This window comes from Electrona antarctica (genome assembly GCF_951216825.1).
Source record: "Electrona antarctica genome assembly, chromosome: 2".
Classification (NCBI taxonomy): Eukaryota; Metazoa; Chordata; class Actinopteri; order Myctophiformes; family Myctophidae; genus Electrona; species Electrona antarctica.
Genome location: NC_136807.1, coordinates 24,920,726 through 24,948,225, shown reverse-complemented (window position 1 = coordinate 24,948,225; position 27,500 = coordinate 24,920,726). Strand labels below are relative to the sequence as shown.

The 27,500-nt window shown below is 44.2% G+C and overlaps 1 protein-coding gene across 1 annotated transcript in view; it reads left to right on the top strand.

Moving 5' to 3' along the window:
* The window catches only part of plxna3 (plexin A3), a 144,910-nt gene that overhangs the window by 100,089 nt on the left and 17,321 nt on the right, over nucleotides 1-27,500 (top strand). The window contains exons 14-20 of the mRNA XM_079491626.1: nucleotides 9,136-9,336; nucleotides 22,866-22,962; nucleotides 23,680-23,870; nucleotides 24,174-24,322; nucleotides 24,984-25,104; nucleotides 25,590-25,726; nucleotides 26,494-26,664. Of these exons, the coding sequence (XP_079347752.1) occupies nucleotides 9,136-9,336; nucleotides 22,866-22,962; nucleotides 23,680-23,870; nucleotides 24,174-24,322; nucleotides 24,984-25,104; nucleotides 25,590-25,726; nucleotides 26,494-26,664 (1,067 nt within the window). The remainder of the gene's footprint in view (nucleotides 1-9,135; nucleotides 9,337-22,865; nucleotides 22,963-23,679; nucleotides 23,871-24,173; nucleotides 24,323-24,983; nucleotides 25,105-25,589; nucleotides 25,727-26,493; nucleotides 26,665-27,500) is intronic.

The window sequence follows — 27,500 nt, the reverse complement described above, 5'->3', positions numbered from 1 at the left end:
CCTAAAAAAAATAAAAAATAAATCAGGGCTCTGTGTCTGACCAGGGTTGACGGTTCAACTCCAGTAATGAGATCAGTTATTGGGCCAATCGATCTGTCAATACAACCATTAGCCCCTCCTCCTTCCTCAGGGAAACACCACTGATTTGCCGATGACAGGCTCACTTTTGCATGTCACTTCTGAATGTCTCCACTGTGTGTGTGTGTGTGTGTGTGTGTGTGTGTGTGTGTGTGTGTGTGTGTGTGTGTGTGTGTGTGTGTGTGTGTGTGTGTGTGTGTGTGTGTGTGTGTGTGTGTGTGTGTGTGTGTGTGTGTAAAGTTCTGCACGATTGTAATTTCTTTCACCCGAAATATACATTTTGTACCCGTGATCATCGGTTCTTTAGTTTTGGACCGTGAATACAGCTTGTTTGGGAATTAACACAATCTGTGAAAATAATCAGAGATGAATGCATTATAAACTAGAAAAAGTGCCCTTCTGGGCACAGGTCTCCACCAGGAGGATAGGACTGTGTGAGATGTTTGGCAAAATGTTTAGGATTAATATAAACATGTCTTTGAGGCATTTTGTTCCAAAAATGTGTTTTGCAAAAATCAACCTGTTGGTGGCGCTATAACAGGCCAATGTGTAAAGGGTGGGATATATTCCTCAGCCTAGTAAGAAAATGTGTGAAAGATTTCACGTAAATTGCATGCTGCGTTCATGATTTGAGGCTTTTGTTCAAAACGGGGCAATCTTGCAAACTGTGAAAGCTAATTATAGCCAATTAGGATGGAATATGAAATATCGGACAGATCCGACTTGAGCACATGACCATAGAGATAGTGTGTAACGATTTGTGAGATTTTTGGACAGAATCTGGAGGAGTAATATAAAAAAATGTGTTTTACAAAAGTCGGCCTCCTGGTGGCGCTATAACAGGCCGTTCTGGAAAATGTGGGGCAGAGGTTCATCGTTGGCATCCAGGGAGTGTGTGTGCAAAGTTTGGCATCGACCGGGTTAACGGTGCCGGAGATTAGCTGGTAACAGACGGACGGACACACACACACACACACGGACACACGGACGGAGTGCAAAACATACTCTCTCCCCATGCCTTCGGCCTGGTGGAGACAAAAATCTGTTTACATTGAGACTTTTCACTTCCGGTTCATTTCCGTTTTTTTCGGTCTCCTAGCAACCCAGAACTATTCAGACGGTGGTGAATCGATTCTAAACATTACATTTGAACTACAACAACAACAACAACAACAACAACAACAACATGATAATACAATAATTGTACAATAAATAACATGATAATACAATAATTGTACAATAACATGATAATACAATAATTGTACAATAACATGATAATACAATAATTGTACAATAACATGATAATACAATAATTGTACAACATGATAATACAATAATTGTACAATAACATGATAATACAATAATTGTACAATAATAATAATGACTTTACACTAACTAATGATTTCCCTAAGGTCTTTGTTTTATTCAATTTGTCTGTCAGAGTCTGTTATGACATTTGCTTTAGCAGTATTTATGTATGTAGTAATGTATATGATATGAATTTAGCATATTTTAATTTATTTAGTGTATTTTGTGTATGTGTGTTTACACATTAGCTCAAAGCCACTCTTGGCCTTTATTCCAGACACCCCCTGAATACACACGCAGGTACGCGCGCGCGCACACACACACACACACACACACACACACACACACACACACACACACACACACACACACACACACATGCGCGTGCACACAACCATGCACACACACAGCCAGACTCTCTCCTGTGGTTGCAGTTGGCTGTGTTGTGGTCCACTTCCTGTGGAGCGATCGCACTTCCTGTCTGTCAGACACCAATTAATTACCCCGGTGACGCTCTTTAAGATGCTCGTTAAGAAAGGTTGAACCCCACTGAGAGAGGGATGAAGAAAGTGGAAAACAAACCAAGGAAAAAAGCAAAAACAGAAGGGATGGAGAGAGAGACGAGGAGGGTGTCTTGTGCGTGTATGCTTTTGTACATGTGTGTGTGAGTGCACGTTTGCATGCATTTGTGCGTGCCTCTGTATGTGTGCCTGCTTGTGTGTGTGTGTGAGTAACTCAGTCACTCCAGGAAGCTCTAAAGAGTGGATCTGTCACCAGCTGTCCATTAGAGACACGCACGCACGCACGAACGCACGCAGACTCTTGCCAATCACGCATGCCTACATACAGACGAATACACACACATAAGTACACGCATACATGCATGCACGCAGAGTCGCAGACACACACAGATGGACAGAGGCACACACACACACACACACACACACACACACACACACACACACACAGCCCATGGTGATAGACTTTGATAACGTATCTGTTGGTCCACTCCCATGCACCGTCAGCAATGTGCTGTATGTAGGCCTGTGTGTGTGCGTGTGTGCGTGCGTGCGTGCGTGCGTGCGTGCGCGCGCTCATACATGTGTGCATTCGTTTAAATGTGATCCAATCAGCTTTACTTTGTTGCCATAGCATTGAGATAAGAGCCATTAACAACAACACAGTCTGTGTTATTAGTAATCAAGGAGACCGGTAACTGAAAAAAGAAATAAGAAAACAACTGTAAAAGTTGAATAGACCCCATCGTCCCAGGGTGTGGGTTGGGGGGGGGGGGGGGGGTATCTTAGCAACACTGAATGCGCTGTCCCATTGGTTGTGTGCTCGTGTCATGAGCCAATGGCTGCAGCTCTGAGCTTCCCAGACCCCAGGTTCACAGCTCATCCATAGTGTTGCCAGGTCATTTTATTATAAGCAACTTTGGGCTTGTTTTTCTGTAAAGTTGCTTGTAAAAATGCGTAGTTGCAGGTTGCGTTGTTTGTGGTTGTTTATTTCGGCTTAGCCTTGTTTTGAAAGTGTAGTTGTTTATTTTGGCTTGTTTCCTAATGTTGTGATTCCCACACATTTTCACGTCAAGGACCATAATGTATTTGTCCAATTTAGGACCCTAGATCTAGACATACTGTATTTTGTGCCAGGAACCCCAATACAAGATGTGTTGTTGGTAAAAATGTTTCAAAGAATATTCCACATTTTGTAAAAGAAGAAAATAATAATAATAATAATTCCATGATTGTTTTGAAAATAGTAGATCTACGCAACCTGTTGTGAGCTTGTAGATCGGCTATTTTCAAATTGCCTAGTAGTCGCTTCTTTTTGGCTTCTTTTCATAGACCTGAATGCCTATTTATCTCACAATCTCTGGCAACTCTCACACAGGCAGTAAAGTAAACTCACTCAGACAGGTCCGCTCTGCTCTGAGCGCTCTGTCGTTGTGAGGGCTGAGACTCGGAGAGCAGGACAGAGTTGTCAAATAAATCGCGCCGTCATTCATACTGTATTTATTCCCCGACCCGACATTAAAATATGGAACAACGTGCGTCCCGTATGAGTTAATTACAGGACTCGTGACAGGCTGCAGACAGTTGAGTGTTGGGACATATAGCCGATAGCATCCCTAGTTGTGAGCTTGTCGCTCGCTATACTTTGCTGACAAAATGTTGTGTAGACTGAAAATAGAAAACTATCCATGACATTAAAACTGAAGTTCCACATGGTTTAATTGAGGTTTAATAGACCCCATCTTATTGTGGTCTTCTCAATAGAGCTCTTCACGTGTCCAAAATTCCAGACCCAGACCTGGATTGACCTTGCAAGATCCTTGCAAGTGGACCCAACATTTTTTTTTTTAAAGACGGGCCAAGATCCGATATTTTCTTTTATTGTATCATTTATTGTATGGACCTGACACACCTAAAATGCCGTTCTAACAGGATAGATGTTAGTTATGCCCTAATGAAACCTAGCAGCTACGCGTGATTTGGGAACCTACAGGTGTGGTTGGCAAACCCCGCCCCTGGATTCCAAACTGCACCACTGACCGTTTCCATTGGCTGAATCATGCCTGCAAGGGCTTGCTGAATATGACAGTCAAACCAGATATAATAACGTCAAAAAATGTATCAACACTATTACGTACTACAGTAGGCCTATTATGTAGTAAAATAAAATGACACCTTTCTCCTCAGACACTGGTTAGCAAGGTTGCATGTATGCAATGGAATAAAGTTACTTGCTATGTAGCCTATTAGAATTGAAAAGCAAGTTGGCATGCAATGGAATATAAAATGATGTTATTATTTGTGTTATAAATAATACAATAATAATAAATAAAAGTCATGAAGTCCAAGATCCCCATGGAGCCATACCGTCACTGACGGATAGAAACCTCCTATGACCAAAACAAACCCGTGTTTCAAAGGATCCACTAGTTATTTAGTCAGAAGCTCTTGTTAATACTTTATATGTGTTCAATATTTAAACCCACAGGCATCATTAACCACTTTTACTGTCACTTCAGACTTCAAAAACTAGTAGATCTGTTATTTTTGCTACTTTTGTGTGACACTGTGAATAAGGGAATTCATTTGCAAAAAAATAAACGTTGACAAATTATATAGATCAGAGGCTTCTCTGCCTCTTATGATGGAAACTAATATGATAAGACAGACAAGAATACAATAGAGGGTATGTGCATGCATAAACTGAATCAAATCAAGTGGCAAAGTGAGAGGAAAAGTGAGTTTAACATTGTTTTAACGTCATTTAATGCAATCGGATAGGACGTTTCTGTTTGGATGTATGGGCTGTCAAGGCCAGAAAGTAGTTTTTGCCACTCAGTAGGCATAACTTCCGGGTTTGATGATGATGCCACGCGCATACCCTCTATTTGAATGGTGTTCTTAAACAGTCTGTATGTGTGTAGTGTCGTCCTAAAAAATACATATTCACACAATTTAAAAGTATTGTTATAAGTGTTGATTGGATCGAAACCATCCGTTACTAATGTTAAGTTTGTTTATAGTTTTGATTTCTGCCAGCTGCTCCAGTGTTCTTAATTTAACCACCAAAACCCCATATACCTTGGCAATGCGTAGTGAGCTTGTAGATCTGCAATTTTCTGCAAATGACAACGCATTCTTTGGCGGAATGTTTGCCTATTATCACATTCCCAGAATAGGAATATGCTGCCATGCTGACCTCTGTGAGTAAAGCCTAATCCCGGACGACTAGAGACTAGTCCCTGCGGGTACGTTTCTTTAGGGGGTAGAGACCTCTGGTAGACTTGTTCCTGTGGGGACATTTCTTTAGGGGGAGACCTCTGGTAGACTTGTTCCTGTGGGGACATTTCTTTAGGGGGAGACCTCTGGTAGACTTGTTCCTGTGGGGCTCGTCTGGGGGTAGGGAGTCATGACGGACTAGTCCCTGCTGGGTCATTTCTCCTGTGGGTAGAGCCTCATCGTGGACTGGTACCAGTGTGGCCCTTTTGGAACGACGTGGACCCTGATGATCCTTCAGCTGCTGCGTGGACGACCCCTGCCCCTCTTGACCTCGGGGCCGTGCCATGCCACTTTGAGGAGCTAGTACAGAGATGTAGTCTCGTAATTTATTTTTAAAAGATTTTCGTTGATGCGACCGGTTTTCATATCAATAATCTCCGTCTCCACAATTGTAAGGATCTGTGATGATTAGCATTAGCTCACGCTCTTTATCCTTCGCCAGAAACGTTAACATGTCGGGAGCGATGCGATACAAAATCACAAATTACATCCAAACCCTGGATGGATGCCGATCACCATGGACAGCACTCATAGTTTCAGAGTTATAAGGCTTTGAAAATCCTACTTTGAACAGAAGTCTATTTGGCCGTGTGCAAAGATCCTGGTGCTGGAGGTGACGGAGGCATTGCTCAGCAACCGGACCAATGTTAAAAGCTGATTTTGGCTTAACTGCTTCATATATGGTGTAAAGGGGGGGGGGGGGGATATATCCAGAGTTGGCAAAAAAATAATTCATTAGTCATAACCTCTGACCTTTACAACAAACGTGCATATGTTCTGTGAGGGCGTGTGTGAGTATGTTTTGTGTGTGCGCACTCGCAAGTGCACGTATGTTGTGCATTTGTCATCTCTAAGGTTAATTGAGACTCTCTCATCAGTCTATTAGCGGCCAATGCTAAGCTAATGGACCTATCAACAGTGTGTGTGTGTGTGTGTGTGTGTGTGTGTGTGTGTGTGTGTGTGTGTGTGTGTGTGTGTGTGTGTGTGTGTGTGTGTGTGTGTGTGTGTGTGTGTGTGTGTGTGTGTGTGTGTGTGTGTGTGTGTGTGTGTGTGTGTGTGTGTGGACCTATTAAATTACTGTTATTGTGCTGCTGCAGCAGCTGTGGGAGTCAGGAGTTTAAAGTTATTAATTGTAACCCGGCCTGTCCTGCCGGATCGCTAACGCCTACCACTCTCATTAGCAAAACATGGCTTTCTGTTGGCAGCCTTCGACACCAGGGCCAGTGCAATGTGGCAGGACCAGGGCGCAGGTGTGCTTGCGTTAGGTTATATTTATTTCAGTGTGAAACCACTGCAGCACAGTAAAATCCCTAGTTTAGTGTGATAGATCCGTGATTATCAACATATGGGCCACTTGTGTGGCCGTGGGGGCATTGCAAGTGAGCCCCCAAATAATTGACAAAACAAAACACTAAGATTTTAAAATGATAATATGACATTCAATTACACAATGAACGTGGAAACAATGTCATGCATGGTATATTTTCTTTCAAACTTTGAAAACAATGCATTTTCATTCTGCTACTGAAAAATAGAAACTTAAAGCAAGTATGTTAGTTCCATTGATCCAAGCCAGAACACAATTGATTGATTAATCTTTTACCCATTAAGACTAAGATTCTAAAAAAATCCGAAACTGAAGTTCCAGAGTCTTGACGCAGTGACCTGCTTTTAATAAAAGCATGGGGGAGACGGAGAGACCATTATTACTGAACAAACACTGTATAGCAATGATTACTATCATAATATAGAGCTTGAACTTTTTAACGTTTATAACATTTTGTTTAAACCCTTACAGCGCCGCATTAAACCGCTCGCAGGTTGTGCACTCGCTTCACCCTCTCGTTGAGGACATTGTTTTTCATCGGCTCGTGTCCGTGTGTTTGTCAAACATAACGTAATAAGTTGACGTGATAAGCACTTTATTACAAATAAACGTCTTAGAATGTCTACGTATGATACACATCTAATTAGATGCCCGCCGATTTGGATCAAGCAGACGAGTCTGTTTACTAGACCACAGGACTCCTGGGCCTTTCTACCTCGTGAACTGATATGAACGCTGGCCTCCTTATAGCCAACTTTCGGGGGAAAATAGCCTATATCTACTGTAGATCGTCTGGCAGTGCACTCAGCCTGGAGATGCAGTCTGAGTTGTGTAGTTTCAGTGGTTGGCAAGTTGTTCAGGTCGAGACCTAAAAGAGAGATTTGGACGGTTGCCCGGACTCAAAGTACTGAAAATCGCAGATCTACAAGCACGCCACTTCGTGCCGCGTTGCGAGCTTGTAGATCGTCTATTTTCGCAAATCTTCTTAATTATTGTGTTTTCTTTTAATTCATGGGATTTCTTAGATTTGTTTTTTTCGTTTATTTTAACATATTGACTCCCATGGGAATCGTTTTTCACTAACCTTTGAAGAATCACCCGTTGCGATGGTACCTCCATTTTATGAAAATCCCCCTGAAAATAGTTCCATGGTTTGTGTTTGAGTCGAAAAATATTCCACCACCGCGATCCGAAACAACGGGGAACAGAGCTCAATGGATGTGGCCATTACGCACCATAGACTTTGCATTGTGCCTTGATTTCCCAGAAGCCCTGAGAATTGAGCGTCAGTGGGTTTTTTTTCCAGTCATGTGATTCAAACATGTGACGTAACCGGGTTGTCTGAGGGAAACCATATGTCGCTACCGATATAAAAAAACCTATGCATAATGTAGGGGGAAAAAATGGGATTTTCGTGAACCATAAAAATTGGTCCTTGACGCTTGTGGATCTGCTATAGCACGACCAAGTAGGGCGTTAATTACGAGGAAACGGTTAGAACATGGAGATAAGAGGTTTCTGCCCAACAGCAACGATATCTAAGCACACATGATGTTCAATTCATCAGTAGGGGACAGTACAACAGATTAACCTACGCACCAATGACTATTAGAAGTGTTAAAACAATTACCACACACATACACACACACACGCACGCACACACACACACACACACACACACACACAATCATGTGAACGTACAGTACACAATTAATCATTGTGCAGGCCATATTGCATCAGCTTGAAGAAAAAAACTACATAACAGCCCATGGCCAGCCATTTAATAGTCCAATAATTGATAAGCAAACTGTTTGACACTTCATTTCAAATTAATTTCCCTGAGTTCAGTACCTGTGTGTGTGTGTGTGTGTGTGTGTGTGTGTGTGTGTGTGTGTGTGTGTGTGTGTGTGTGTGTGTGTGTGTGTGTGTGTGTGTGTGTGTGTGTGTGTGTGTGTGTGTGTGTGTGTGTGTGTGTGTGTGTGTGTGTGTGTGTGTGTGCACGTGTGTGTGTGCACGTGTGAGAGGAGAAGCAGGGGTCCTAATACGAAATATAACTTTGTTCTGAATGTAAACTGTATTTGTCTCCTCTTTCCATGTCTTCCTTTAGTTTCTCTCCCTCTGCCCTTAAGTCTGTGTTCATGCACTAAATCCATTCTTTGTGTACATACTGTGTGTGTGTGCATGTGTGCGTGCGTGCGTGTATGCGTGCGTGTGTTTGCTTGCGCGCACACACATGCTAGTGATATGATTAATGTTCTCTGACAAGTCACTGATTACTGCTCTATATTCCCCACACACACACACACACACACACACACACACACACACACACACACACACACACACACACACACACACAGCAGCAGCATTTGCGGTGACATTGTGAGTTTTGGTCTGGTGTAAATAGAAATGCTACCGTACCATGAATAACTTCTACTGAACTCTGACTCACACACACACACACACACACACACACACACACACACACACACACACACACACACACACACACACACACACACACACACACACACACACACACACACACACACACACCACACAAACCAATGCAAATGAAGTTGCATTGAAGAAAAGCTGACCTCTCTCTCTCTCTCTCTCTCTCAGGGCTGTCCTCAGATCCTGCCCACCACGGACATCCTGGTTGCCGCGGGGATGGTTCGACCAATCACGCTGCGGGCCAGGAACCTTCCCCAGCCCCAGTCGGGTCAGAAGAACTACGAGTGTGTTTTCAACATCCAGGGCAAGGTTCAACGCATCCCCGCTGTCAGGTTCAACTCCTCCTGCATACAGTGTCAGAACACCTCGGTGAGTCACACACACACACACACACACACACACACACACACACACACACACACACACACACACACACACACACACACACACACACACACACAATTTGGCAAAAACCTGCTTTGACGAGCACACAGTGGTGCAGTCGGCCTCACAGCTAGAACGTCCCGGGTCGATTCCCGGCGGGGGCACTGAATGGGTTACAAAATTGTAAAAAAAACAAAAAAAAAACATGCTTTGATTCATAAATTGTTTGTGAAAAAAAGACCCCAGGGGGATCTGTGAAAAATAGACAGATCTCTGTCTGTCTGTCTGTCTGTCTGTGTCTTTCTGCCTCCATCTCATTCTCTGCCATCTATGTGGTTGTCAAAGTAAACTTGAGGAATCTTGTCAAGTCATTAACCAGGGTGACCCGATACGTGTGTGTGTGTGTGTGTGTGTGTGTGTGTGTGTGTGTGTGTGTGTGTGTGTGTGTGTGTGTGTGTGTGTGTGTGTGTGTGTGTGTGTGTGTGTGTGTGTGTGTGTGTGTGTGTGTGTGTGTGTGTGTGTGTGTGTGTGTGTGTGTGTGTGTGTGTGTGTGTGAGACCTGGTGACCTCTGGAGGTCAGGGGTCAGAGGTGAGTCTGTAGGTTGACACCAGTATTGATGTTCCTGACTCTAGATTTAATTATAATGCACACACACACAAATGCATGCACGCATCTCTCTCTCTCTCTCTCTCTCTCTCTCTCTCACACATGCATGCATGCGCACACGCACACATTCTGTCAACTCTGACAATTGATTATTGTTCTACTGTCCCCAGACACACAGGCCTGTCTATCTCTCTCTGTGTGTGCGTGTGTGTGTGTGTGTGTGTGTGTGTGTGTGTGTGTGTGTGTGTGTCTTATTTAATTAAGTTACTAGTCCCAGAGGAAATGGAGCATTTTCTACAGCACACACACACACACACACACACACACACACACACACACACACACACACACACACACACACACACACACACACACACACACACACACACACACACACACACAAATAGTTGTATCATGATGAGTTCAGCAGAAGAGAATCCACAATTAAGCAGATGGAGTTGTGTGTGTGTGTTATGTGTGTGTGTGTGTGTGTCTTGCACACAGTCGCCATTTTATTTGCATGAACAAAACAGGCTTGAAACATTTTAAGCGCATGAACCCTAGCGACCCTATTCTAGGGGGAGAGGGGGTGGGGGGGGGGGGGGGGGGGGGGGTACTAATAAAGAGCCCTGGGGCACTCCAGTCAAATAAATGCAGGTTCTAAGTGATTAAAACCAACATAGTCTTCTTCATGACTGCTGTTCTCAACCTGAGGCCCGGGGCCCAGTGGTGGGCCATGAGGGTAATGCACCTGAGGCCCGGGGCCCAGTGGTGGGCCATGAGGGTAATGCAAGTGGACCCCCCATAAATAAAATGAAAAAAGGAATCGTATTTTTTCTTTAAAACTGTGAAAAACATGTTTCAGATGCTGCTAAATAATAACTTAAAAATCACACCCGTGTGAAGTGAGGGGCGCTAACATATTAAAGTCTAACTCATGTTGATTTGGTGATGTAATGGTGATGTAAAACAAACAGTGACAAAACAAACATTAAATTATCTTTATTGTTAATGGCATTTAATGTTTGTGTTAGGGACAAGATGACGTAAATTTTCCCTTCATTGTCAATGGCATTTTTAAAACAAACATTGAACTAAAAACAAACATTAAACCTGTACATAGTAGGGGCTAGCGCCCCTCAAAAATATACTATGTTAGTTTTGTTGATCCAAGCCATAACACAATCATTGGGTTAGTCGTTAACATCTCTGAAAATGCATGCCATACATCCATCTATCTTCAACCACTTATCTGGAATCGGGTTGCGGGGGTAACAGCTTCAACAGAGATTTCCAGTGTTCCATTATTTACGTACTTCCCCCCCAGGCGATCCCTGGCCAGTTTGGAGATGTAATCCTTCCATCTGGTCTTTGGTCTGCCAGGGGGCCTGCTAAACCCAGAGGACCTCCGCAGAGCCATCTAATAGAGTTGCGATATTAGATCATGTCGTTCATGTACTCGCACGAGCCCATAGACTCCAATGCATTCCGTAAACTTCTGGTTGTCCCTATTTGAAGCCTTCAAATGGGGACAAACCAATAGAAGTCTATGTAGAATAGCCGCCATTGGACTGGCCCCATGAAGTGAACAGAGTTTGCGCTACTCTGTCTATATGGCTCTGGACCTCCCTAGGGAGACGCTCGGGAGGCATCCGTACTAGATGCCAGAACCACCTAAGCTGGATCCTTTCCAAGCGTAGCATGCCTGTCTGTCTGTCTGTCTGTCTGTCTGTCTGTCTGTCTGTCTGTCTGTCTGTCTGTCTGTCTGTCTGTCTGTCTGTCTGTCTGTCTGTCTGTCTGTCTGTCTGTCTGTCTGTCTGTCTGTCTGTCTGTCTGTCTGAGCTGTGACATCACCTGTCCTACAGCGTCATCTCTCTCTTTCTCTCTCTCTCTCTCTCTCTCTCTCTCTCTCTCTCTCTCTCTCTCTCTTTGTCTCTCAGTTTGATCTCTTGTATTCTGTCTCTTTATAACTTGCTTTTGCTCTCTCTTTTTTATTTCTGGGTGTGGGTGATGGATTTCTGAAATGAATCGCGTGCACACACACACACACACACACACACACACACACACACACACACACACACACACACACACACACACACACAGATGCACGCGACTATGCGTGTGCATGTGTGTACTGTAGCCTACAAACCCCTGGGACTCTATAAAGCAATTAGTGTCTCGCTGTCATCTTCCTGTCACATGACATGTCGCCCTTATTTGGCCAGCCAATCATGGAGGTCGTCTGACTGTTGATATGAAGCGTGCTGGTCACTGTAATATTTCACTCGTCCTTCATCAAATATTCATGCATTTTATATTCCAATGTATTATTTATTTGATACGGCTGTAGGTTATAAACAGTTTTCCACTAGCATGGATGGAGTGCTACATTTATCAACTGGTTAACTACTGAAGTATAATGTGTACTTACAGTAGTTGACCGGAGATCTGTACTACAACCTGTCCTGTTTGCCCTCTACACTAAAACGCAGGCAGGCAGGCAGGCAGGCAGGCAGGCAGGCAGGCAGGCAGGCAGTATCACAAGGTTAATTCTAGTGGTGTCAAAAATAATCGATTCAGCAATGTTGATTGGTTAACGTAGGGCAAGATTTCAGGGTAAGCCAATCAGAAACAGAGTTGGGCGGGCCTTGCGCTATTATGGCCCATGGTGAACCAAACCCCCGAAGGGGCTGGCTAACGTTGAAGCTGCCACTGCCTACTGGCCAAAAGTGGAACTGCAGCACGTTCATGGAGGTTTTCGGACGTTCAGTGACCACTGAACGCCACTGAGCAACTTCCATCGAAATGAATAGTGGGGGGGGGGGGGCGGGGCTGTGCTCCCGGTCACTCTATCCTTTATAACTCTATGGGGTAAACACACACACACACACACATACACTCAAACCCTTCGAACGCAAACACACAAAATGCCGGTAGCAGCACGCCCACCACCACACGGTACAATGGCAAATGCAAACAGCGGGAGCTTTTCAGCTTGGAAATACAAACATTATTTTGAATTTGTGCAGATAAACAACAATACAAATACCATCTAAACAGACACAAAAAAATATTTTACATCGCCACAGCATGAGCATGTCACCCAGAGTCAACTGGACAGATTGATTGCCAGGTATGTTGTTGAGGAGATGCTTCCCATCTCAACGGTGCAGTCTGTTACTTTCAGACAACTGGTCAGCAAAGTTCCAATGAAAGCAGGACCTACTGTATGTGCAGAAATACTTTTTCCAAATACCTGGACAGTGTATTGCCTGCACCATTTGTTTTGAAGGCAAGTTGAGGCTACAATAAAGATGCCTGTCAAAATCTACGAACATATGTTTTATTGTTCCACTACATTTCATAATGTAAGCTACAATGATAGGGAGTTGTCTTTTCTCTTGCTCTGCCACAGAACAAAAACCCTTTTTTAAATTGTTTTTTTTTAAATAATTATTATTATTTAAAGTAAAGTAACTAGTAACTAGTTACTTTCATAATTTAGTAACTAGTAAAGTAATTAGTTACTTTTTCAGAGCAATAACTAGTTACACTGCAAACGAGTGATAGAATACCCTACTACGTACTACACCACAAACAATACTACTAATAATAATGCAGGGCACTGCATCCATGGAGCAGTGCCCTGTTGGCCAGGTGTAGCTAATCAAGACAGCGTGTCTTCTATGGGAAGCACACCGAAAATAGGCGATCTACAAGCTCACAATGTGTCGCGCCCTGATACCTTGTAAGCTTGTAAGATCGGCTATTTTCAGTCATTTGAGATTTTAAGATTGAAAGGAGATTGGAAGTGGTCATACCGTCATACTGTAGCGATAGAATGGATTAAATAACTTTTTTCACATTAGCAATAGAATACCTGTGTCAGAGGCATCCTAAATAAAACCTTAAATCAGTGGTTCCCAAAGTGGGGTCCGGGGACCCCCAGGGGTCCTTGAGGCAGTTCCAGGGGGTCTCCAGCTAAATGATAGTAGGGTCCATTTGGTTCCATTTGTACACTCTCAGAGTTAAATTAACATTGATTTTACAATATAAATTGGGGATCCCAGAAATAGAAATTTCAAACTGGGGGTCCTTGACATTAAATGGTTTGAGAATCACTGCTAGAGCCGTAAAAATCTTCTCTTATGGGGTCCCTGGCATGTCTTTTCAAATGGGGGTCCGCAGGCTAATTTGGGGGTCCTTGACATGAAAAAGGGAACCGCTGCCTTAAATTAGAGTTTTAGGATGCGAGGGCTTGGCCTGACAAAACATTTCAGTCGTGAGATTGTATTTAGCTTGAATCCATATGGAGGCTATGTTTCATGTTGTCAACTAGCCTACTTAAACCCTCTATTCTTGGGTTACAACTGTACTTTCTTTCGTCTCTACCAAATCTTGCAACTGAGCTTGAAGCGGTTGAGTAGTTATTCATGAACTGTTCTCAGCTGAGCAGGTGACATAATATGATAATATGTTTGTTTAGTAGATGAAGTAAATGACTGATGATGGGCCAGTAACAGTACTGGACAATAGCCAATCTACAAGATTAGCCATGCCTTGTCAAAATGTAGATCAGCTATTACCGTGACACTGTTGTGTGGCGAAGTATAAATCAAGCTTAATTCTATAAATCACATTAAACACACACACATGCACACACACCCTAGCACATACACACCCTACAGGCAAAGTCAGAGTGTTTCTTTCTGCAGTTTGATTTGTATTGCAGACATCAGCGCTATGCTACCATAGCAACACATAAATCTCTCAAACACACATACATGCGCACTGAGTCACAGCCACACACACACAGACAGACACACGCACGCGCGCGCGTGCGCAGCAAACACTGACCTTATAAATGCAGCTCTAGATTTATCAGCAGCTAGAAAGAGTGTGTGTGTGTGTGTGTGTGTGTGTGTGTGTGTGTGTGTGTGTGTGTGTGTGTGTGTGTGTGTGTGTGTGTGTGTGTGTGTGTGTGTGTGTGTGTGTGTGTGTGTGTGTGTGTGTGTGTGTGTGTGTGTGTGTGTGTGTGTGTGTGTGTGTGTGTGTGTGTGTGTGTGTGTGTGTGTGTGTGTGTGTGTGTGTGTGTGCGTGCGTGCGTGCGTGCGTGCGTGCGTGCGTGCGTGCGTGCGTGCGTGCGTGCGTGCGTGCGTGCGTGCGTGCGTGCGTGCGTGCGTGCGTGCGTGCGTGCGTGCGTGCGTGCGTGCGTGCGTGCGTGCGTGCGTGCGTGCGTGCGTGCGTGCGTGCGTGCGTGCGTGCGTGCGTGCGCGCGCGCGCAGAGCTGTAACAGTTTTTATGCTTTTTCTGCAGTTTTTATTTGGCCAGTGTTCCAAACATCACTCACTCTTGCACGAACACACACACACACACACACACACACACACAGGAGTTAAATTAAAACTAATACAGGAGCCCCCTGGTGGCTGAGGCTCAAATAACAAGTAATAAACTACAAAAGCTACAAATTACCTCCTGAGTCCTGACCCCCCCCCCCCCACTCTCTCTCGTTATGTCTCTCTCGCCTCTCTCTCTCTCTCTCTCTCTCTCTCTCTATTTATATATATATATATATATATATATATATATATATATATATATAATCCATATGACCAACGTTAGCTTCCATGCTAGCTGCTTCAGCTTAAACATGTCTCGTAGAGGACACCGGAGGCTCGCGGTGATTTCACCACAGCACAAAGCTGTCAAGCTGTCCTCGATGCGAAGCATACTGCATGAAGCAGCAAGCATGGAAGTCTGTGCCGTGGTCAGACAATGGTCTGCCCCAACCCAAGTTACCCAACCCCATGTGAAATGCACTCCTCAGCTAGTTCATTCCACAGTTTTTGATTTTATTCCTTTGTCTAAGTGTTTCCCCCCCAATAAACTTGTTTTTATTTGATTTCTCATGCCCCACCATGTAATGAGCACATTTGAGTATTCAGATAGACACTGAATACACTTTATATAGGCACTTGCTGCACTTGTTTATCTGTTGGGGGAAAAAAAGTTGTATTGCTTAAAGGGATATACCACTCATTTTCGACATTTTTCTATGGAGTCGTGTGGAAATAATACAAAGTCACCTCATTCTGTGTTGCCTAGAAATGGAGGTCTGGGGGAAAAAAACAGTAACATTATGAAGTACATCTTTGTGACGTCACTGAGATGTACTTCATAATGTTACAGTATTTTTCAGACCTCCATTTCTAGGCAACAAAGAATGGGGGGACTTTTGTATTATTTCCAACAACTCTAAGGTATACAATTTACAATTTACAATTTAGGCATTTAGCAGACGCTCTTAATCCAGAGCGACTTACATTAGGCAAGAACAAAAGTATGGGAATACATCACATATATAAAATGCATTTATCAAGAAACATGCGTAAGCTAAGAACGTAACTAGAACATATCTATATAATGACACTATACATATTAAATATACATATATACTATACTATGCTATACATATGTACTATGATGTGCTATGACTACATACAATGCAATTATTGTGCTGTCTACATGACATGCTATAAGTCTGTTTCAAATGCTATCTAAGTCTAAAAAGTGCTATCTAAGGGGGTAGGATAAGTGCTATGGGCCATGATGGAGTCTGAAAAGGTGGGTCTTCAGACTACGGCGGAAGATTGGGAGTGATGCTGCAGTTCTGATTGCAACGGGGAGTGCATTCCACAGTTTTGGGGCCAGAAGGGAGAAGAGTTTGGGACGTGTGGAGCGTTGTCCCGGCGTTTTTAGTGAGGGTACTTCCAGCTTTCCTGCGTTGGCTGATCTGAGTGCGCGGGAGGGTTTGTAGGGTTCAATCATGCTTGCAAGATATGGGGGAGCCATACCTTTGGTTGCTTTGAATGCCAGCATCAGAGTTTTGTATTCTGTGCGGGCAGCGACTGGGAGCCAGTGCAGGGAGCGGAGCAGGGGGGAGACATGTGAGAATTTTGGCTGGTTGAAGACCAGACGAGCTGCGGCGTTTTGGATCAGTTGGAGAGGCTTAAGTGCACATGCCGGTAGGCCAGTAAGGAGCGAATTACAATAGTCAAGTTTTGACAAGACTGTTGTCTGGATTAGGAGCTGGGCTGATTCCTGGGTGAGGAACGGTCTAATTCGTCGTATGTTATAGAGTGTGAACCTACAGGATCGAGTGACAGCTGTGATGTGAGTTTTAAACGAGAGCTGACTGTCCAGGACAACACCAAGGTTCCTGGCTGTTGGGACAGACGTTACCAGGGCGTTGTCTACGGAAATAGTTAGCTCCCGCATAGGGCAGGACTTAGCTGGGAAGAAGAGAAGCTCAGTCTTGTCTGGGTTCAGCTTGAGGTGGTTGGAGGACATCCACTGTGAGATGTCAGCCAGGCATGCAGTGATGCGCTCTTCCACCTGAGTGGCAGAGGGGGGGAAGGATAGAAACAGTTGTGTGTCATCGGCATAGCAGTGATAGGATATATTGTGAGCAGAGATGATAGTGCCAAGGGATTTGGTGTACAGTGAGAAAAGGAGCGGACCAAGTACAGATCCCTGTGGGACCCCAGTTTGGAGGGTTCGGGGGGATGATAGCAGACCTTTCCAGGAAACCTGGTAGGTCCAGTCGGTGAGATAGGAAGAGAACCACTTTAGTGCTGTCCCGCCGATGCCTAGATCCGCTAGGGTGTCTAGGAGCAGCTGGTGGTTCACTGTGTCAAATGCCGCCGATAGGTCTAGGAGAATCAGGACAGCAGAGTGGGAAGCAGCCTGGGCAGCATGTAGTGCTTCTGTGACTGCCAGCAGGGCAGTTTCTGTGGAGTGTGCCTTCTTGAATCCTGATTGGTTGGGATCCAGCAGGTTGTTCTGTGAGAGATGGAGAGAGAGCTGGTTGGAGACAACACGTTCAATGCTTTTAGACAGAAATGAAAGGAGTGATACCGGTCTGTAGTTCTTGACATCTGAGGGGTCAAGGGTTGGTTTTTTGAGGAGTGGAGTTACTCTGGCTGACTTGAGGGCAGATGGGAAGCAGCCTGAGGTTACTGAGGTGTTGATGATGGAGGTGATGAAGGGGAGCAGATCAGGTGCGATGGTCTGGAAGATTGGAGACGGGACAGGGTCGAGAGGACAGGTGGTAGGTCTAGTGGAGGTCACTAGTTGTAGGACCTCGTCTGGGGAAAGAGGAGAGAAAGAGGACATGCATGGTAAGTTGGGGTTAGTGTTGGTTGAGTCAGATGCCACTTTATGGGGGAGGGGGGGAAAGGAGCTGCTGATATCGTCAACCTTCTTCTCAAAGTAGTTGACAAAAACATCAGCAGTGAGGGATGCAGGTTGAGTGGGGGGAGAGGGCTTAAGGAGGGAGGAGAAAGTGGAGAAGAGTTTCCTTGGGTTAGAAGTACAGGATTGGATTTTGGTGTGGTAGAAAGAGGTTTTAGCAGTGGTTAGTGAGAGGGAGAAGGCAGAGAGGAGTGAGTGAAAGTGGGAAAGGTCATCAGGTAGCTTTGTCTTGTGCCACCTTCTTTCGGCTGCCCTTAGAGGTGTTCGTTCAGATCTGAGAGTTTCAGATAACCAGGGAGCCGGTGGACATGAGCGAGGTATATTAATGACATAGTAAAATGTTGAAAATGAGTGGTATTCCATAGTCACTATAAATTGATTAACTGGAATACAAAAAAAACATTTAAAAACAGGTTTCTCACTGTTCTCAGGTCGAATATTGATATGCGATTAAAATGCGATTAATCGAGATTAATTAATTACAAAGCCTCTAATTAATTAGATAAAATTTTGTAATCGAGTCCCAGCCCTAATATATAATCTTCAAACAATACACTTTGACAAAAATGCAGGATAAAACAATGCTAGACTCTGTACTGTACTGTACTGTACTGTACTGTACTGTACTGTACTGTACTGTGCTGTGCTGTGCTGTGCTGTACTGTACCAAGCTACAACATGAGTGGCAGTGGCTCAGGAGGTAGGGCTTGAGAACTGGACTGTTCTCGGTTCAATTCCGGGCTCAGCCTGTGTTAACTGTTGAATTGTCCTTGAGCAAGAATACACTGTACCCCTAACTGCTCCCGATGAGCAGGTTAGTGCCTTGCATGGTTTCCTCTGCTGTTGGTGAGTGAATGGGTGAATGTAAAGGTTAGTGCCTTGCATGGTTTCCTCTGCTGTTGGTGAGTGAATGGGTGAATGTAAAGGTTAGTGCCTTGCATGGTTTCCTCTGCTGTTGGTGAGTGAATGGGTGAATGTAAAGGTTAGTGCCTTGCATGGTTTCCTCTGCTGTTGGTGAGTGAATGGGTGAATGTAAAGGTTAGTGCCTTGCATGGTTTCCTCTGCTGTTGGTGAGTGAATGGGTGAATGTAAAGGTTAGTGCCTTGCATGGTTTCCTCTGCTGTTGGTGAGTGAATGGGTGAATGTAATGCACATAGTAAAGGTGCTCATGACCATGGGTACCCTTATCAACCTTTTATCTTCATTTATACACAGCGTGGTTGAATGCTTGATTCTGATTGGTCAATCGATGAATGATGAATGTTATTTCTGAATAATGACCGCTCCACTCTATAACAGACCGATGCCTAATCAAAGCCCCAGAGCACCTGCTGCGCTGCTTTGATTTCATGCTGTATCCAACATGACGGCCATGCAAACACACACACAATGTAATTTACAACTAAACGTTGCTCTCTCACAGCATTTACTATAAACTGCAATGCTACAGAAAACAGCCATTTACAGTGCCTCTGCTAGCTGCTATCATATTTTAGCTTTAAAAATCAACAATCTGCAACAAGTGCAGAACACCCTATTTCATCGTGTCGATTTCGTTTCAACCATAAAGGATTAGTTCACCCAAGAAATTACTTTTATTTATACCGTTTACTTGCTCCATATATGTCTTCAATATCCTCCTGCATGTCATCGCTTGAACAGGAAGTGAATAAAAAAACATTGTTTTCTTAAACATTAAACGCCTTGATTTGAACCAAGCAAGATACGGCTTTACAGACAGAGCTGCGTTTTGCAGTTTATAAACTGATTTGTTTTAATATAGTTTTGCTCTGCCTCCGTTTGACGTCAATTCATCAACTTTTTAGTTTATGGAATTCACTATCAAGGAATGTCTTACCAACCTTTCCATGTATTCAAGGCACCACACAGTGACTAAACGATAGAAATGTAGTAATGTCTTGGGTGAACTATTCCTTTAAGCCTGATTAGCCAATCTACAAGCTCACAATCCGTGTCCGCAACGTGTAATCTACAACCCTGGCCTTCTTCCTGGCAGAATACAGATGCTAATATATAACCCTGTTTCAGCACAAAATATCTACCCACCCCAGCCCCCCCCCCCCCCCCCCCCCCCCACACACACACACACACACACACACACAGAGTAATTAATGAAGCTGGTATTAAAGAACATAAATGGTGTTTTCTGCAGACCTGCAAGAAATAAAACATCACTCGTATAATTGTGCGTGCATGCAAATGCATGAGTCTGTTGGCGTGCGTGTGTATTTTGCTGAAGCAGGTCTTATGTTCAGTAACTTAATGAAATGAACAAACTGGAACTCATTAAGACTTATTGATTTTCAATCAGTCATTACTGGACTAGCTCTCTCTCTTTCTCTCTCTCTCTCTCTCTCTCTGATATGCTTACACATACCGTCTCTCTCTCCCTCTCTCTGATATGCTTACACATACTGTCAGCCAATTACACGCGCACACATGCACGAGTACACACACACACACACACACACACACACACACACACACACACACACACATGGCTGAGGGAAGTAGGGGTGCTGGGGGGGCTGGAGCACCCTCTCCGCCCAGGCACAGCCCCCCCTCGGACAGGAGGGGGAAAATAATAATAATTTTAATCAAAACAGATTTCTGTTAATGGACTAATAAATATGCTGTATCACAGTATCGGCGCCTTATCCTGGTTAATTGCCTGTGTCAGTTTGCTCATGCGTGGGGAGAGGCCACTTTAAAAGCCACTTTTCTGCGTGAAAATGCGCGTGCACGCGCATTTTGCGGCGCGCGCTAACGCGCTCGCACCCCCTACTAAGCGTTCAGCACCTCCTACTGTAAACATCTTCCCGCGGCCATGCACACACACACACACACACACACACACACACAGTTATGAATATGTCTAACTAATGGAAGCAGAATGAGCGTTCTCCTGTTAGGAAGATTACTCCATTTACTCCACCCTGTTGTTTGTTGACAAAGGGTCATTGTTGTTTGCTCTGATCTTGTACTGTGTAAGTGGAGCAGCTGATAAACGCCCCAGTACAGTAGTGTACTGTGTAAGTGGATTAGAGTGTCTGATGAACACCTCAGTACGGTACTGCACACTGGGTCGGTCGGGACCCATTTGTGGGTCGTGGACACATTGTTATGGGATCCTTTTATTTTTTGTTTCCTACATTTTTCAAAAACCATCCCCAAAAAAGCTAAACATTGCATGAATTAAAAACACATTCAATGATTTTTTTCCCCCCAGTCATTTCTAAGTCGTGAAAATAGCAGATCTATAAGCTCACAATGTGGCATGAAGCGACGTGCTGTGAGCTTGTAGATCTGCTATTTTCACTAGTTTGGGTCCTGGGCAAACTTCTAATTTTTCTTTTGGGTCTTGAGCTACAAAGTTTGGGAAGCACTGCAGTAGTGTATTGACATTATGAACAGAGCAATGAAAAGAGTCAAGAAAGGAGGAGAGGAAACGAGAGAAAGAAATGTGAGAAAGAGAGAAAAGAAGGAAGGAGACAGTAGTAAAGATGCTTAAAGGTCTGGTGACCTTTGGTTCCTGTGTTCTGAATAATTAGCAATTAGCAAATCATTCTGCCTGTGGACCACTTGTTGAGGCTAATTATTCAGAAAACCCCAGACCACAGAAAATCTAATGAATGTTGAAAGTTCAGGGTTTTTTGGGGGGTGCAATTGAGGTCAGAAAAAATAAATAAATAAGAGAGAGAAAAAATATATATCACCAGACCTAATTTAGGACGATAGCCCAAGCCACTAGTGATAGGACAACACAAAATCTGGTCTCGTACTGTAAGTGGGCGATCTGACGGCAGATCTCATGAATGTTGTTGGGATAAAGGAAGAGATTAAAAAGTTTTTTTCTCCTGTTTTTTCTCTCAGAAAAATACCATGTTAGTATCGGAATGTTAGGAAGATTGTGTGGCTTGTGACGATCAGGTCCAATATTTTGGCTCTTCTATTGTTTGTTTTGGGCTAAACCAGCAAAACATTCATTTGTTCTTGTTGATTTTGAGTGCTATCAGTATTAGGGTTATGGGATTAGCATTAGCAGTGTACTGTGACACAGGAAATAATGCAGCCGCCATCTCTGAAAAGGAACATGAACTCTACGTCACTGATTAGAATAAATAAAAAATCATTTATTTCAATATTTCAACATCAACATCTATGCTGCAGCTCTCTCACAGGGCTTTCTTTTATATGTTGCAGCACAGCCATTCCAATAACCACAATGTTCTTTTCCTTTTTTCTTTGTCTTCTATGCAACAGCTTGACAACGTGTCAACGAATTGTAGTTTTACTGATTTGATTGATGTGTTGTGGTTATTGGCCCCATCACAGAATGCCTCTTGGCCAATCACAATGCAGCGCGAGAGTGTTAGAAATACAGTAGCTGTTGCATGAGAACAGAGCAATGTATCGTGCGTGCGTGCGTGCGTGCGCGCGTGCGCGTGCGTGCATGGTAAAATAAAGCATCTCGTCTTACACATGACCACAAACACACATGATTTTGAAACCGTAAATGGAGATTATGAAGTCATGGTAATGTAATAATAATAATATCCTTCTCTCTCTGTGTGTGTGTGTGTGCGTGTGCGTGTGCGTGTGCGTGTGCGTGTGTGTGTGTGTACAGTACTGGTATGAAGGAGATGAGACTGGGGACCTGCCAGTAGACTTCTCCATCGTGTGGGACGGTGACTTCCTCATAGACAAACCATCGTCCATGAAAGGTGACACTTCACTGGATCACATGATATGGATCTGCTACTTTAGAGACACAGCCTTGAATCAAGATGGTCATCAGGCTAATCTTTTTTAAATTTTGATATATAACGCCATTTACTGTAGGTCGAAATCATGATATAACTTTATGCTGTGATAATAAGCAGCAGTAGCCTCAGTCAACTACATGTGTTCCCTGTGCAATGCACCACCGCCACCCACCCACCACCACCACCACATCACATGCGGTGTTGGATGAATTAAAGTCAAAGATAGCGAGCAGTGGTACAAACGGGTAACGGGGCGGGCAACGTGTCCATTTTTTGACGGGCGGGCGGATGGTTTCGATTTTTATATAATCACGGGTAAACGGGCGGGTCACCGAACTGATGATTGACAGGCGGGGCGGGTGCGGGGTTCGAAAATTGGCCCCGTGCAGGACTCTGCCCTGAGTCCCTATTCAATCGAGCAGACGGAAAGTGTGCCATCTTATAATGAGCTAGTAATGATTAGTGAGGACCAATTATACGATGATAAGGAAATGGGTGAAGTGGTCCTTTAACTCATAATACCATTCATTTAAAATTAATAGAGCATTAATTATTTCTGCTCCCGCTGTCCTCAATGTTAAATGGTGTGTGTGTGCGTGTGTGTTTGTGCGTGTGTGTGACTGTGTGTGTGTGTGTGTGTGTGTGTGCGTGTGCGCGTGTGTGCACGCGCTGCAGCCCAGCTTTACAAGTGCGAGGCCCAGCGCTCCAGCTGCGGCCAGTGCCTCAAAGCTCCGCCCAGCTTCGAGTGCGGCTGGTGCACGGAGACCAGGAAGTGTCTGCTGCGCCAGCACTGCCCCACCGCCGAGCAGAACTGGATGCACCATGGACGCCACAACCTGCGCTGCAGCCACCCCAAGATCAGCAAGGTACAGAGCAGTGCTTCCCAAAGTGGGGTCCATGCTGCCCTATACAAAGCTCAAATTAGCCTTAAATTACCTCAAAACATACAATTAGCAAATATCACGTATATGCCGATATCTCATTTGGTTGACCAGTTGAAACACTTTTAAACCCATTTTTTTCAGTTAAAAAAAACATTTAGTTACTGCACTTTGGCTTGGATTTGCAACGTAACGAAACCATTTGAAACCGGATTCATACGTGTGTGTGTGTGTGTGTGTGTGTGTGTGTGTGTGTGTGTGTGTGCGTGTGCGTGTGCGTGTGTGTAGATCCGTCCGTTGACCGGTCCCAGGGAAGGGGGCACCAGGGTGACCATAGAGGGGGAGAACCTGGGTCTGCAGGTTCGAGAGATCGCTCACGTCCAGGTGGCTGGAGTCAGATGTAACCCTGTACCCTCGCAGTACATCAGCGCTGAAAGGTCAGTGTGTGTGCGTGTGTTAAATATAGTATTATATACACATTATGACATCTGTGCTCTCTCTCTCTCTCTCTCTCTCTCTCTCTCTGTCTGGCTGTCTCTATCTTACTTCTGTGGAGGCATTTGTTGAGATGTGGGGGCAGTGGGAGGTTTTGTGTAGCATAGATCAGGGAAGTATTGATATAGACTAGAGGACATGCACATGCATAAAGTGAATGGCAGATCGAGTGGCAAAGTGAGTGACAAAGTGAATTTGATGTTGTTTGAAGTAATTTAATGAAATCAAATAGGACTTTTCTGTTTGGATGTATGGGCTGTCAAGGCCAGAAAGTAGTTTTTGCCACTCAGTAGGCATTCCCGCATAACTTACGGGTATGATGATGATGATGTCACGCGCATACCCTCTATTGTCTTTGTTAAAAAAAACAGATTAGAATACATGGGTGTTTATTACTATACAAACCGTATTGTATGTGTCTGTTTTTTTGTATTGTGCATCAGTCATGCTATTTAGTGGAGCCTGGAATGAGTGATAATGTTCTGATTGATTGAGTGGTAACAACATGAATGTCAGTAAAGGCTCAATGTGGTTTCTGCTCTTTGCATAATCTGTCTTGAGAGATTAGTAAAGTCTTTCTCTGCCTGTCTGTCTGTTTTTCAGGATAGTGTGTGACATGTCTGAGGCACTGCTCCCCCACTCCCCAGGAGGTCCAGTGGAGCTCTGTATTGGAGTTTGTAGTTCAGAGTACAGAACTCTGTCTCAGCAAACCTACTCCTTTGTGGTGAGCGTGTGTGCGTGTGTGCGTGCGTACTTGCGTGGGCGCCGATTTATGATTTTGCCGGTGGGCGCTCAGACTTTGAAGATTACAAGAGAGAGTTTGAATGACAGAAATCCGTTCAGAATTAGCCCACATGAGGTATAAGCCCTGGGTATCATGCATCCTGCGCAGTGCACACGCTACAAAGCATTTTAACCGTCCTATCGGTGCATTGCTCGCTATCTCCCGTGGGTGCTCGAGATCCCGAGCAACGCCTATGTGTGTGCGACTTAATTAAGTTTGACTTTGTCACTATTTACGTGACCATTTACACTACACTACGTCGTTTGTTGACTAGACTACAGTTCATGTCATTTACTCTGGTCTAACAATTTCATTGCCGTAATTGTGAATCTCTTTCTCACTTTTTTCAACAACCTCTCTTGTCCCATCTGTCTCTCTCTGTCTTTTATCTCCATCCCTCCCACCATGGTTGACTGGGTGTGTAGAGCCCCACTCTGAGTGGAGTTATCCCAGAGAGGGGTCCTGTCTCTGGGGGAACCAGACTCACCATTTCTGGGAAGCACCTGGACGCTGGCAGCTCTGTCACCATTTACATCCACAAGGAAGAGTGTCTCTTTGTCAAGTAAGTGTGTGTGTGTGTGTGTGTGTGTGTGTGTGTGTGTGTGTGTGTGCGTGTGCGTGTGCACGTGCGTGTGCACGTGCACGTGCGTGTGCACGTGCGTGCGTGCATGCGTGCCATGAACGAGAAAGGAGAGGAGTACATACCTCTGCCTGGCCTGGTGGCCCTACCCATGATTTTAGATGATGATCAATGTTTAGATCATTTTGAAAGGTCAAAAAGTATGCAAAATGATCAATACTCGTGCTAGCAAGCAATTCATTCATTGTTAACACCCCGGTCACCCAGGACGAAGTTCACTGTCCTTTCAATTAGTAACACCCAGTGCCCAGGATGAAGTTTTATCAAAAAGACAGAGGTTATTGATATCAAAGCCGACCGCATCGCTCCACAGTGGGACGTCATCGAAAATGTTCCCCCCCTGTTTTGCAGACAAGACCGAAAATCTTAAAACGTTAATAACTCTTGATCTAAATCATCCCGTCCAATTCTAAGAAAAGATCATGTCTTAGACGGCCCACCGCGGTCCCGTCGCTAGTCGCGATAGATTTAATCATACCTCCCGTTGTCGATCGGCTCTAGAGTGTTTTGGCTACATTTAGCTGCTACAGCCACTTCCGGGATAACATCAGGTCCGTCGCTAAAAGTGCTACTATAAATCGCCGGGCGCTATGATTTAATGGATTAAATAACCCTGGGCAATCAGAGTGTTAAATAAAGCCTTTCCAACATTCTAATCTTCCTTCTACTCTCCCCGCCTCTTCTCTCAGACGGACCTTTCGGGAGATAGTTTGTGTAACTCCCGCCTCCCAGTCCAGCTCTGGTCCCGCCCCCATCCGTCTGATGATTGACAAAGCCGAGGTGACGAGCTCTGAAATCCGATATGTTTACACAGACGACCCGACAATCGTCAACGTAGAACCCAACTGGACTATACTCAAGTAAGACACACGCACAGGCACATAAACACACACATTCACACAGGCGGACACACACACACACACACACACACACACACACACACACACACACACACACACACACAGTCACACCCACATATTCACTGGTATGTATAATGTAATGTTAGATTAACATTGAAATTATACAATGTATAGATGTTTGCATTGAATGATACATTTGTTTAATACAACTCTTGTGAGCTTGTTAGCTGTGAAATGACTGTGGATATGGATACTTTAACTGTAATGTACCACAGCTGAACTACAACAGTACTGCAGCACATACAGTACAGTACATCATTGGTTCTCAAAGTGATTCGGGGACCCCCAGGGGACCTTGGGGGTGTTCCAGGGGGTCCCCAGCAACAGTAGTTAATACAGCATCACAATCTTTTTAACCACTTTATCCATGTACAGATGTGCCGCCTGGATTGTGTTCACATCTTTTGCCTGTATTTAGGCCAGGTGCTGGATGTCAAGGCATCAAGGCAAACATCAAAGAGGAAGAAGAAACATTTGCACACTTGTTCCTAGAGCTCCACAGTAGACTTACTTTATTTAATTGGCAAAAAATCTGCACATGTCCTGCCATTGGCAATGCAGTAGATTGAGGAAGGCGGGCGTGTTATATGTTAATTCTATTCAGATACCCTGAATAGATGGAGTTCCTCTGCTGGACACTTCTTTGCAGAATAATAATTAACAAGGCTAATCAGTGTATAGAACCTGCAGGGAAAACATGCATTTTCAGAAAACCTTCAGGAAAGTGCAAAGCGTTAGAATGGCACATCTGTATATGTTAGAATGGCACATCTGTA